The sequence below is a fragment of the Brassica oleracea genome, chromosome C6, assembly GCF_000695525.1.
Source record: "Brassica oleracea var. oleracea cultivar TO1000 chromosome C6, BOL, whole genome shotgun sequence".
Lineage (NCBI taxonomy): Eukaryota > Viridiplantae > Streptophyta > Magnoliopsida > Brassicales > Brassicaceae > Brassica > Brassica oleracea.
The window spans coordinates 33,594,476-33,609,936 of record NC_027753.1 but is presented as its reverse complement, the minus strand read 5'-3'; the positions used below and the strand labels follow the sequence as shown (position 1 = coordinate 33,609,936).

Here is a 15,461-nt window from a genome sequence, read left to right as displayed (position 1 = left end):
ACTTAAAAATTTTATCTTTATTTATCGTATTTCATTTTAAATGACTATTTATGTTAAAAAAATTAAACTTTATTTTTTTAATGAATTAAGTTGGTATAACTCTGATAAATTAATTTTATTATGGGGTTAATATTTTAATTAAAAAATTATATACTTTTAATAAAGATTTATACTTTTCAATAAAAAAATTCAATTATTTTTATGAATGCTTAAATTATATTAAGAAAAAAAAAAATAATAATTAAGAATAGATGAAAAAAAATTATTTGAACTTGGACTCAATGGTCCAAAGGAAAAAAAAAGGTGAGAATTGAATCTGATTTTTTAATAGGCCCAAATGATTTGGGCTGGATCCAAAAATAATGACCCAATATAGATTTGTTATTAATATTACTTAATTGCCCTTAATGAAACATGTAATGTTAGTGAAGGAAACATGCCCCTAAGGTAATTATGACAATAGGATCCTGCTTTAATAGTATAGATATTGTAACATCTAAGTATCTAAGAACTGAAATATGACATGCAGAGTTAGTACGCATAGATTGTACAATATTCTGCCAACACAATATTCCATCCTTTCTACCATAAACAGTACCGACCCTGGATACAAGCATTAGAAGCACTTGCTTACAGTCCTGTTAAGAATATGTTAAATTTCGGTTCTATAATCTTAAAATCTTCAGTAATTTATTTGGTTTATCTATGTTGTCTGAAAGTGAAAGGTCACAGGTTCGAATCTTTAAAATCTTTTTTGAACGTTTTTCATGCTTTTTTCTTTCAAATCTATTAACTAATAGGTCCAAATTTTGTTGTTTGCTTCCAGCTTTTAATTTTATAGGGCCGGCCCTGACCATAAAGCATATGCTTTAGGTTTATTTATATATCTTCCACCCTAGAAGTTTAAATATTCAAAGACACAACACAGAGACGAGGCACTTTTCTCCGATCTAACTACGAGAATCAGATCGAGAAAACTAACCTTCGAATGTGGTATCCTTCTTGCTTTTCTTTTCTCGTAGGACCACCTAACCTTGATCGTTGGTGTATCTATTAAATATGCAAAGCATATATTATGTAGAATGTTGCATACAAAGCAGATTGGATAAATACTTAAGAGCTGGCAAGAGTGAAGCCTTTTAAGAATATAGAGCGGAAGAGAGGCAAAAAAAAAAACACAAAGGGTACGTTAAAGGCCATAACATCATACTCTGCCCTTTTGCAAAATATGGAGCAGAAGAAAGGAGATAAAAGAAAGACATAAAAAATAGGACTGTAGGAGCTCACCAAATATCAGACTTTTAGTAATAATGTCTTAGACCATCAGACTTTTAGTAATAATGTCTTAGACCATCAGCAATCTAAAGAGGGTGTTGAATTAAAAGAGAGCATACGTAGATTCACAGCAGTTGAATAATTTCAACTAGTTGAAAGAACATAAAATGAGTCTCACTCTTCTACATCTTCTATTGTGATTGGTATTTCAGATTTGTATGATTTTTATTTCCACCAAATATTTCAAACTTAATTATTTTTATATTTGAACATTTTGCTACAAAATAAAAATTATATCAAAATTTATTATTTTTAATGATCTATAAATAGAAACTACTTTCATTTCATTTGGATATATATAATAAAATGTCGTTTTCATTGTAATTTCTATATTTTTATCAATATTAAATTTTAGGACCTCAACTATATGGTATATTTGTTTTAATAATATTAATCTTAGGTTTTTTTGTAAAAAAAATAGTAAAGAATAAAAATAAAATAAACTTAAAATTATTAAGTTATGTCATTTTAGTTATTTCATTTAGTTACAAACAAATTTTTTTAATTATTTAACTATCAAAATTATATAATAATAATATGAATTAAAATTTGTGGGGTATGATGTTGAATTTTATAACACAAAACCATTGTAGTAAAAAAATTTGTATGGGTGTTGAATTAATAGGTGGAAGAAAGAGATGATGACGTGGATTGTAAAAATGTGTAAAGTAGGGTGTTGAATTCATAGACCATCTATATTATTAAAACAGAAACATTGTGTTGGACCTCAACTTTATTTTGTAAGTTTTTAAATTAAATGCATCTTCTTACTTTATAGTTAAACGTACATTAAATCACTAATAATACTTTCTTTATACTACTATTAATGTTTCCAAACAATATACTCATTTCTTTATACTACTATCCATGTTTCCAAACAACATTATAATTAATATTGTCGGATCATCGGATTAACCAGTTAAACCGCGAGTTTTGGGTCGAATTCAAAAACATTGATTTAAATGCAAAAATATTATAAATACACAAAATTCTTACAAATTAATAAAATATTTGTTAACTTATTAGTGAAATTTTTCGTCATAAAATAATCCGCGCTTGCTCAAGATCTAGTTGTATATAGAATATAGTCTTAGACACCAACCGTTTCATCCAGTGTAAGAGTGTACATAAAGGACTACGCCTAAGACTTGACCATTTCTTATTTAAAGTTAAAAGTAAATAAAAGAGTGTCTATCGGTTTTGCAGACCAAAACTTGTTTTTTCCTAAGCTCGGGGGCAGATCTAGGAGAGACTTTAGTAGGGGGCATCAACATAAATTTTGAGTTAGTCGGGGGCACTTTGATAAGAATTGAGCTAGTTTAAAAATGATTATTTAGAGAAATCAAAATTTAGCCGGGGGGCATGTGACCCCGTTCGTAACGTAGATCCCCCCTCCAACCATAGTTTGGATCTTTCTATCATATATGTGCTAGTCGGGGGCACTTTCATATGGGATTAAAATATTACTATTATTATAGATGAATTCATTTATTACAGTAATGCATAGTTTCAGTTGGTCACCGTTCTTAAGTTTTGAGAAAACAATTTTTTTTTTTGTCTGTGATTTCTCTGTAATAGGCAATAATGTAATTAAAGACGTAGAGAACAGAACAGAAAACCTATAGTTATTTTATTTATTTATTTTTTTGAAGTTAAGAATGTGAAAATGGGATATGGATGTCGAGAAGTAGATCTTATGGCAAACTTTAGCTTTTTTTTTTTTTTTTTTACCAAAACTTTAGCTTATTTCTAGATTCTCATAGACACATGGACTTTCACTGCAGCTCGTACAGGCTTTGCAAGTTGAATGCCCCCAAAATTCCTACTTCGCATACATACTTATATATACTTATATAATATGATGAATCTACACGTTTAAAACTAATTTAATTCACTAGCAATGAGTTAGATACAGTGGCGGCTGAAACTTTTAGAGCAACCTCAACAGTTCAATATCCATTTTGAAGTTCTAAGTGCTAAAATATTATTATTTTATAATAAATGTAATTTTTTTTAAAAAAAAACTGACCATTAAAAATACACACTTGTGCTCACAGGTTCTAATGGGTATTTAGAAAGTTATGTTTTGAAAAACTCTCCTATTTCTCTTTCTTACATTTACATTTACATTATTTTTATTTTTTAAATATATTAGATATTTTTTAGAAACTACCGTTGGAAGTGTCAGTAGATCACCTAAAATAGGTCTAAGAGATCACATGTTCAAAATGTATATTCTCATAAAGCCAACTACACTAAGATTCTAAAATTCCAAATTTGATCTGATTCCAAATTATATTATTTCACCAAATATCAGGTTTATTTATCTTCAACATAAAATTTTATGTCATGGCTGGAATTACCCTAAAATTAGTTAATTTATTTTGAATTTGTCCTGTGAATATATACGAGCTTTTGGCCAGTTTCCTAGTAATTCAAAAATAAAATATTAAAATAATTTAAGTCAATTGTTCAGGTAAGTTGTCATTATTTACGGTTTCATGTTAAATTTGGGTGAATTTGCAAAATGTCAATATTGAGAGACTAAATCCGTGATAAATTCAAATCTGATAATTTTACCCTAGGTAGAAAGCTTTACGAGTAGAAGTATTAATGAATCTATGTTGTAACTTTTATGATGAATTTAAATTTGAAGTTGTCAAACAAAGAAAAATGCTGGCTTTACGAGTAGAACTATTAATAAATATATGTTGTACTGACTTTTATGATGAATTTTAAATCTGAAGTTGTGTCAAACAAAAAAAATGTTTTGAAGCCTCCCCTCCCCCCCTCCCTATTGAGAGACTAAATCCGCAACTGATAAATTTAAACCTGATATTTTTACCCTAGGTAGAAGGCTTTACGAGTAGAACTATTAATAAATCTATGTTGTAACTTTTACATGAATTTAAATTTGAAATTGGGTCAAACAAAAAAAATGCTTGAAAGCTTTATGAGTAGAACTATTAATAAATCTATGTCGTGCCCAAATTATAGAAAAATGAAAATTTTAAGCACAGCTATCACAAATGTAAATCAGAATGCATACCCAAATTATAGAAAAATGAAAATTTTAAGCACAGCTATCACAAATGTAAATCAGAATGCATACCCAAATTATAGAAAAATGAAAATTTTAAGCACAGCTATCACAAATGTAAATCAGAATGCATACCCAAATTATAGAAAAATGAAAATTTTAAGCACAGCTATCACAAATGTAAATCAGATTGTGTCGCTATAACAATTCAAATTACAGTGTGATTGTGACGCTATAATTTTTTTTTTTTTTTGAGAGAAGCATTGTGAAGCTATAACTTAATTCAAAATAGAACACCCGGTTACTTTATTAACGTCAAGGTTCTTTGCCACAGACAGTTATGTATTGTATGCTGTTTCTCTTTTTATACTGTATTTATAAAGATCGGACGACAGCAATTTGGTAAAATGAACCATAACATTTTATGCCTTCACTAGTGCTTCCAATTTTAAAGTCAGAAACATAATAACAAATAAACATACTTTTAGTTTTAAATTTCTAACAAGATGTCGTTTGCAATGTATTATATATTAGATATTTCTTCTTCCCTCAACCAAATTATATCTTTTTAGAATTCCATTTAGTTTTCTTTTTCTAAATCTAAATATTGTATGTATATTAGATGGCAGTGGTTTTACTTTTACCATTTTCATGCTTGAAGATAGTTAGTTTCGTGGCATTTGGCAGTATATATTTCTTATATATTGTTTGCATTTGATTTTCAAGATTTGTGAGATTTTGATGTTTGCGTTTTTTTACTAGTGCAATCATATTTCGAGCACTCAGAATTAGTGCAAGAGAAAATATAAACAGTTAAAAAGCTGGTTTGAAATTGCACATTACCCACCAGTTCTTGTTCCACAATCCACTCAAGAGCCTCTTTCGTGCATTGTAAGACCTTTAATCTGATTTAAAATATCTTCATATTTTCCTTTGCTTCACTACGAGCGATTCACAAATCATAGTTTTGTAAGAACATTTGAATAATTTTCTGAACATATGATGCCTTAATTTTAAGCAAAAAAAACTTATTATGTCTTATTTTTCAACATACATTTTCGATAAATAAATTTTTGAAATTAAATTAATTATATTAAAAGTGTATGTATGTATGGCTACTGCAAAAATTATAAATAATAAAAGAAATTAATTTTATGTCCTTTAGGAATCAGTTTATATTTTGGTTCAGAATACAAATAAAAAATATATTTATTATATAATTTGTGTGATTGATTCAGAATATACGCATGCATAAATATAATGTATAAATATATATAATTTGTATCGCACAAATTAGTCTTTTGTTTAAAAATGTTTTGGATGCAGAAATATAAGCTTCCCCATGTCCAAGATTTAGTCTAAATGTTAGTTTATAATGGGCATGGATTATAAAAAGACTCATTTACCTCTATTGCCGATCGGATAAAGCAGCGTGCAAATGAGGTGGTCATCAAAAATGCTATCAAGCGCAGGGAAGAGTACCATGATCAAGAGTGCCCTAGGACCGATGTCCTCCCACTCGATGTCCTGCTCCTATGCTCGAACATCCAATCAACTCTGACGAGATTTTGGTGTGACTCTGAGCTTGATAAACACAAAATGTCTTGGATCTCTTGGGATAAGATGGCAAAACCGAAAAGAATTGGAGGGCTGCGCTTTAAAGATATCACCTCCTTTAATGATGCTCTGCTTGCAAAGGTAGGATGGCGCGCATCTTGAGAAACCCCACTTGCCTCCTAGCCCGCCGCCTCCTCGGGAAGTATTGCCACTCAGAACCCTTTTTAACCTGCAAGCCAACAACCCTCCTCATCGCATGGTTGGAGAAGCGTGTTGATAGGCAGGGATCTTCTCTCTAAACAGATGGGATGGATGATCGGGAAAGGAGAATCTGTGAATGTTTGGACTGAGTCATGGCTTTCTCACAGCGAGAAAACCACACCTATTAATTGGTCCAGCACTAGAAGCCTACCTCTCCCTCAAGGTCTCAGACCTCCTCCTGCCAGGATCATCGGAATGGAACATAGAAATGATCGATCAAATCCTCCCTTTCCACAAAGAACAAATTCTAAAGATCAAACCGAGCACAATTAAGGTACCTGATGAGCTGGTCTGGCTAAAGAACCCAACTGGAGAGTACACCACAAGATCAGGCTATAGATCTTTGAGAGATGAAAGCCACACCCTCACTCCAGTTTATGATGGTGCCCATGTTGATTGGATCTCCAATGTCTGGAACATCAAAACATCTGAAAAAGTTAAAACGTTCATCTAGAAATCCCTACATGGTGCGTTGCCAGTAGGAGAACAATTTGCCTTTCGAAACATTCCTGTTAGTCCTCTCTGTAAAAGATGTATTGCAGTTGCATCCATCACACACCTGCTGTTTCATTGCCCCTATGCGAAGAAGGTGAGGGAGTTAGCGCCGCTGAAGTCCACCGTCAGAACCACTGAATTCACCTCCTTCCGCTCTGGCTGGGAAGTAATCAGAAAGCTCCCCTCGCTACCCCCGATGGGCCTCTCCGCAGGTACCCTCTCAGCTTCAATCATCTGGACTCTCTGGATCTCAAGAAACCATCTGATATTTCAAAAGAGAGACTTCACATCAGAAGAAAACCATTCTAAAAGCAATCTCAGAGGCTAGAGACTGGATGCTGACTCAGCCCCATTCAAGCTCTCCCCCTCCGAAACCGTTGATCAGAATCGAACCAATCCCTAGAAGATCTGGATCTCTATATCGGTCTTCACGGACGCTGCCTGGAACAATACAACAGGAGCAGCAGGACTTAGTTGGATCGCTGATGATTTTGTTTCACATTCACAACACTCAGCGACAGCATATCATGTATCGTCGCCCCTCATGGCAGAAGCTTTGGCCGTTCGATCAGCCATAAACTTTGCCCTTGCTCGCGGAGTTGAAGCCATCTCGATCTTCTCTGATTCCCAAACTCTCATTAAAATCATCAACCGTCAAGAGATGAAGACCGAGATCTTTGGCATTCTCCATGATATTTACCATTCTGCGCTTTCATTTAAGTCCGTTAAGTTTTCTTTTATCCCTAGATTGGCTAATAACAATGCTGACTCTGTAGCCAATCAGGCCTTGTGGGCTTTCAAAACCCCTTTGGTTTAATTAATGAAATCATGGTTTGAACAAAAAAAAAATGGGCATGGATTATAAATGATTTATTTCAATTCTTAGAAAACTAACTGATATTTATCAAAGAATTTACTGGTTTTCAAAGTCTTCAAAAGGTTGGAAGTTTTTACTTTGTAGACGTTCATAATTAATAATTATAACTGAAATCGCAGTCGAAAACTTTGAAATCATATCCTAACCCTATTATCGTCAATCGTATAGCCAAATGATGAAATCTTCAACCATATAGGCAGCAGTTATTATTGTATATATAAATCTTAAAACTTTAGGTATATCACTGATTAATCTTAATCCATGTCAAGCCTTATCGTTTAATAATAGGTATACAGTTTAATTAACACATAAAGTATAACCAATTTCTTAAAAACTTCATTTGGCTTGAACCTCGACTTTTCCCATAACTTACACTAATTCTTTCACCCATTTATTTCTTGTTTAATGGGAATGAAAAAGTTATGAGTCGAATGTAAATCTCCCAGCCGCGAAAGATTTATATTTCTCTTTCCCAAGCAAAAAATATTGAAGTATAGAGCTGAAAAATATGAAGAGTAGGACTCCCAAAACCTCATTTGGTCTATTATCATCTTCATGTGTAGCTATAATCAATATCATTAAAAAAGGATCATTTCCAAATTATACTCTTAATGAAAATTGCGGTTTTCTCAAAAATACCCTTATTTTTACAAATTATTAATAAAATTCATTAATAGCGTTTAAGTTTTTTTGGTTTTGATCCTACAGATACACCTAAATGGATCTATAAATAATGAGCTTATATATATATATTTAAAAGATATACTAACTTTATATTTAATATAAGTATAAATATATTATGAACTATAAATAAATTAAGAAACGTGAAAATATTATTTTCTTAAATATACGTATCAATATTCAAAATAGATCATTTGAATATTATACAGATTTTCAATACAAACCAAAATCCTATATTACACCATATATCATATACATATTTGAATATCATTTGTTCATGTATAATGTCATTTTATACATAATATTTATATGGCAATTACGAGTGTTCAAGAATATTTTAAAAATTATCTTAAAATCAATTTTTAAATCTAAAATAAAAACACAAACTTATAATAGGTTATTAATAACGAAAATAAACTAATATTTTCATATCAATAAGTTTTTTATATTATCATTTTTTATTTGGATAACATAATAAATTTTTAACAAATTCTAAGGAATCACTAATTTATGTAATATTAAAAAATATATGAGTAATTTAATCAATTTTAAAAAAAATTACCATCAGATATTTTGTAATCGGATCAATGGTATCAGATCGCAGGTTAATAGTGAATTTTTAGATTTTTACCAGGTTATATGTGAATTTTAATTAACGAATTTTTCATTAAATCTGAACCGAATTATATACAATGTATCAGGTCTATAGGTTCAACCATGAATCTAGGTTAGATATGAAAACAAATCTTAAAACTCAAACATTATTATAGAACAACTACCCTATTTCGAACAAATACTATATTTTGAAGAGAAAAAAAAACAAATGATAAAAACCTAAAAACTCAATTGTTATGGTTCGAAACAAAAATAATGGTAATTTGTAAATCAGTTTTCGATTAATAAATGAAAAACAAACAAAACCCGCGCTTTCTAAACGCGGATCAAAATCTAGTAATATATTCAAATATCGGATATATTCCATATGTTTTTGTAAAGATAAATTCCATAGTTGTTATCATACTTTCCTATTCTCTCATCTCTTAGGTTTTAACTTAAACTTTTGTACTATTTAGTTGGTTTGAGCCATTCAATTAGATGCAGTTCTTCTCTATGCTTTAGCATTAACCGAACCCCAAACCAAAAAAAAAGAAATATCATTGGACGTTTAGGTTAAATGCTATTATATCCCTTAACTAAAAAAACTTTGCATAAAATATATAATGTTCCAAAATCCAAGCTTCTACGAAAAAGAAAACTGTATATTTATTTAAAATTATATAGGTACCGTGAAACATGAGTAAGGTGATTTATATTAACATATACCGCAACTCAACCTTATAATACATGTCACCAAAGCACATATAAACGATTCATAGTATATATACCTCTAACGATTATCCTTTATAAAAAGTGATTTAATATATGCAAGTTTTAATATGATACTAGATTTTGACCCGCGCTTAGAAAGCGCGGGTTTGTTTGTTTTTCATTTATTAATCGAAAACTGATTTACAAATTACCATTATTTTTTATTTCGAACCATAACAATTGAGTTTTTAGGTTTTTATCATTTGTTTTTTTTCTCTTCAAAATATGGTATTTGTTCGAAATATGGTAGCTGTTCTATAATAATGTTTGAGTTTTAAAATTTGTTTTCATATCTGACCTAGATTCATGTTTGAACCTATAGACCCGATACATTGTATATAATCCTGTTCGGATTTAATGAAAAATTTGTTAATTAAAAATCCGATATAACCCGGTAAAAACCTAAAAACTCACTATTAACCCGCGATCTGATACTATTGATCCGATAACAAAATATCTTATAGTACTTTTTTAAAAAAATTGATTAAATTACTCATATATTTATTAATATTACATAAATTAGTGATTCGTTAGAATTTGATAAAATTTTATCATGTTATCTAAATAAAAAATGATAATATAAAATAACTTATTGATATGACAATATTAGTTTATTTTCGTTATTAATAACCTATTATAAGTTTGTGTTTGTATTTTAGATTTAAAATTTTATTTTAAGATAGTTTTTAAAATATTCTTGAACACTCGTAATTGCCATATTAATATTATGTATAAAATGACATTATACACTGAAAAATGATATTCAAATATGTATATGATATATGGTGTAGGATATACGATTTTGGTTTGTATTGAAAATATGTATAATATTCAAATGATCTATTTTGAATATTGATACGTATATTTAAGAAAATAATATTTTCATGTTTCTTAATTCATTTATTGTTCATAATATATTTATACTTATATTAAATTTAAAATTAATATATATTTTAAATATATATATAGGCCTATTATTTATAGATCCATTTAGGTGTATCTGTAGGCCCAAAACCAAAAGACTTAAATGTCATTAATAAATTTTATTAATTCTTTGTAAAAATAAAGGTATTTTTGAGAAAACTGCAATTTTCATTAAGGATATAATTTGAGAATGATCCTTTTTAATGGTATTGATACTGTGCAACAAGAGAAAAATAACACCTTGCATCTATGAAAGTCAACCTTTTATGACAGAAACAAATTTATTATCGGAAACAAAATACTTAAAGAAAGTCATATGTGGAACGTGGTTTCATTAAAAGTCCACGACGCAATAGCTAATTTTTTCAGAGCACATGTAAAGGCAATGGATCGATAGTTCATTCATTACTCTGTTCACACGTCGACTATAATTAGACCTATTAATACAATACGAGTGAATGCAATCTTCTTCTGCAAATATAATACCATCGATTACACAACTATGAAATCAAATATTTCATTATTCGGAAGATTTTATTATACTATTTTCACCATTCCAGATATTTTTTTCATAATTGCTAAGTTACAATCATGCCTCTTTTTCAATTTCTTGAATTCTAAGATACCTCGATGCACTATTTTCTTTACCAGGTTTAGTACCTTATAATTATGGTTTTGCCTTTTGTATATCAATGATTAACCAATGTTGATTCTGTTTATGTACGTATTATTATCGTAATATTCATCCTCATGATAATAATATGATATTTTGTTAAAAAATATCTTTGACTTATGAAAGCCCATTTACAAAATAAAAATAAAAAAAAATCGTTGACTTGATACTTTTTGTTGGTTTATCTTTACAAACACTGTTTATTTTCCCCCGACGCCCGACGGTATGCATAATTCGTTCACTCTATCATGTTTTGATCCAGCTGATTAGGGCCAGACACGGATCGGATATCCGTATTTTTGAAGGTATTTGTGATTTGCTTCGTATGTTACGGATATCTATTTTTTCAATTTTCTTTGCTTCGGAAAAATACGGATATCCAGAAAAACGGATACCCAGAAAATAAATAGATATTTGCGGATATTTACGAATACTTCCGGATATTTCCGCTTTTATTAGTACAAATTTATTTTTTAATATATTTTTTTACATGATATAAAATAAAAATTAAAGAAATAGTGAAACTACATATTTTGTAAATTTTAAACTTAGTTAATAATTATAATAACACAAAACTTAAGAAAAAAAATATAATTGTTTTATAAATTTTTTCTCTTCTTTTTTATGTAATACTTTTATATAAATAATAATGTGAATAGAATTTGTCAAATCATATGTTATAATAATAATTATATAAACTTATACATTTAAAACATTAAGTATAATCAAAATGTACATATATTTATATATTTCCGGTTCGGAGCGGATATCCGCTTCCCAAAATTTTGATATTTGTGATTTTCTTCGATTTTAACAGATATTAATTTTTAGTATTTGCTTTGCTTCGAAAGTTTACGGATATCCGAAAATTTCGGATCGAATCGAGACAAATAACGAATCAAATCAAATTTATCGGATAAAATGTCCAACCCTACCGCTGATGACATGTTTGGATTCAGTATGCATAATTCATTTTATCATGTTTAAATTCAAAATATGCGTCCATCTAGAGTTTTTTTTTTATTATAAAACATATAGATACAAACAAAAATCGCCTTTAAACAATTAAAACTACTATTAATATTAAAATTTCGCCTTTGTAGCTACTCTCGATTGCTATTTTTTGTTAACGACATTATGCTAATATATTATATGTACAAATATATAAAAAGGTTATATTATATTAGTATATCCCCTATATATTAATTGAGAAACATTTAAAAAATTAGAACCTTGATTTTGTATTAATTAAAAAAAACTCTAATCCTAGGTGACACTTCTAAATTCCTTCTAATTTTCATTTTAAAGAATTCTAGAGCATCTAATATAAAGTATAGTTTAAAAATATACTAACAACATTATATAACCCAAAATATAAGAAATGTGTATTCTTTCCTTAAATAAAAGTTACGGAATTACCTAATATGATTAACATATACATGACAATTAATGACTATGAATAATAAATATTTGATAACAATTTTTGCATTCTGCTTCATTTTTGTTTAGTTTTATATTATTAAAAAGATTTAAAAATTACATAAACCATATAATAAAAAATTAGATTTTTTCTTATATGTTATATTTTGATTTTTTAAATGACTTTGAAATTACATAAATGGGGGAAACTTTATATGTTATATTTAAAATATTTAAAAAAATTTAAAACGACTTAAAATTAAAAAAATAAGAAAACCTTATATATTTTATTTTTTTTATATGTTAGATTTTTTCTTATATGTTTTCTTTTAAATTTTTTAAAACGACTTTAAATTACAAAAATGTAAGTTTTTCTTAACCAAACAACTAAAAGCATTAAAATAACATGTATCAATTCGATGGTTGATCTGAAACTTTTTAAAACCATATGGAAGATAAATGTCAAAATAATTCAAGTGTGGAAACAATACTGTTCAATTTTTTCAAAAATGTGTTCGGTGAAAAAAATAAAGTTTTTGTGTCATAATCTGTTTAATGTCCAATATGATCAACCCATAATATATTAATTATAGTTTAGTTTCACCATTTTTAATAAAAAAAATGATCCGGTCTAACTAGGGGTGTTCAATCCGGATATCGGTTCGGTTGCGGTTCGATTTTTTCGGTTTTTCGATATTTTGGTTTATGAAAAATAGCTACCATATTAAAACCATATTTACTTTTGTTTGTTTGGGTTGGTTTATATACCGTCGGTTTTTGGTTTATTCGGTTTTATATCAAAATACCAAAATACCATAAATTTGTTTTAAAAAAAAAGTATTTTATGGATTTTATTTATATTATTAGATATTAGTTTTTATATAACATGAAGATATTTCGGTTTTAACTATTTAAAATATTTAGTAAACATATTAAGTTAATAATTATAATAGTTTTTAAATAATAGAAATTAGTAATCCATAATATTATAAATAACTAAATCTAAACACTCATATTTGTTAACAAGAGGGTAAACGTTATGTTTTATTTAATTTGATAAAAATAAAACATATCTTTTAACTTAAAAAAAAATATTAAGTTACTAAAAACAACGTTTCAATATAAAAATCAAATTAATAAAATAAATTATGTATATATTCTTAATTATGTTATAAACTTTACATATAATTATACTACTATATTTTAAATGATTGGTTTATTCGGTTTATTCGGTTTGATCGCTTTATATACCAAACCATATCCATATACCGCGGTTTTCAAAAATGACATCCATTTGGTATTACCAAGTCCAAATCACTTTCTCTATTTCGGTTCGGTTCGGTTTTAATTGGTTTGATTTTGCCGGATTGAACACTCCTAAGTCCGTCCATCGGAAAGAAATTATATAATAATAACAAAAAATATTATATATGTATAAATAAAATAATTAAAAATATATAAAAATTTATCGATAATATATACAAATAAATTCACTCTGCACAACGCGGAGTTGTTATCCTTGTTAGATGGTATACAGATCACGAGAAAGAAAGACAGAAAAGGAAATCAGTTATTAGTGTTATCAAACTTTCTTCTAACAACAGAAAGAAAAACAGGGATAACTCTAACTTTAATTAACACATAAACTGGGCTACTTTTATAAAAATAGAGCACACAGATAAAGCATCCTGCGTTGAAAAGACAAAATCCCACTCCCTCACATCTCTTAAACTTTACACTTTGTCAACTATAATATATATATAAATATATTGATTAGCTTTTACAATATTGTCTTCCGAACTGTCCAACAAAACTTTCTTCTGTTTCTTTCGAAATACATCCACAAACTTAGAAACAACATTTTTTTGGCCTTTTCTTACTGATTAACAGTTTTTTTGGCAGATTATAAAAAAAAAGTTTGGCCTCTTGGCTCTTGTTATGCCAAAATATCTTTCATCATCTTCTGTTTCCTCTCATCTTCCATGGCTTTGAAATTCTCTCAAATTCTCTTTATAGTTCTCTGGCTCTCATTCTTCTTTCTCCTCCTCCACTACTTGTATTCCTTCAACCTCCACCATCTTTACTCTCCTAATGCGGATGAGCCGTCGATGCCGAAGCACCAGGACCGCAGTCCCTACACCACTAGATTAGTCAGCAGAAAAGCTCTCTCCCATAGATTTGACTTCACTCCTTTCCATCCCCGAGAGAACAACCACCATCATCGTCCTTCCGGCGAGAAAGACGACGGCGATGAGATCGATCCCCGTTATGGAGTGGAGAAACGCCGAGTTCCCTCCGGACCCAATCCGTTGCACCATTGATGAATGACGATTACACGTGCTTGATTAGAGTTGTAACATTCAAACCAAAGCCTGATCAGACTACCTAGTTTTTTTTTTGTCTTAAAGGAGGATATTAAAGATTTAGATCTTTTTGTTTGTTTTCTTTAATAGGTTTTTCATAGTTTTGGTCTTGATACATTTTTTTATCATGTGTACACAAGTATATCTTAGCTTTACTTTGACGATTTTATCTGTAAATATGTTGGTTTAATATCAAGAAATAATTCACATCTCTTGGTTATTGTGGTTAACGAGAAAAAAAAAATGATTGTTTTGTTTTTTGATTTGTTTTGTTTTTGTTACCTTATGTTGACGGTTATGTATATTAATTATCAATTTGAAGAAAAATTAGTCGTTGATTATAATGATGATGGATCATTATATAATTGCTTTGACTTTGGGATTAGCCAACCAGTAGCTGCAACGGCACGTCACAACTGAGAGTTATTCTAGATGCCTTATTATACCAAAGACAAAATAATACATAGT

At 28.9% G+C, this 15,461-nt stretch overlaps 1 protein-coding gene across 1 annotated transcript; it reads left to right on the top strand.

Moving 5' to 3' along the window:
• Positions 1-14,516: 14,516 nt before the first annotated feature.
• On the top strand, positions 14,517-15,150 carry LOC106299214 (CLAVATA3/ESR (CLE)-related protein 12). Its single transcript, XM_013735338.1, has one exon. The coding sequence runs from the start codon at positions 14,613-14,615 to the stop codon at positions 14,949-14,951; it is 339 nt and encodes a 112-aa protein (XP_013590792.1). The 5' UTR covers positions 14,517-14,612; the 3' UTR covers positions 14,952-15,150.
• The last annotated feature ends 311 nt before the right edge of the window (positions 15,151-15,461 follow it).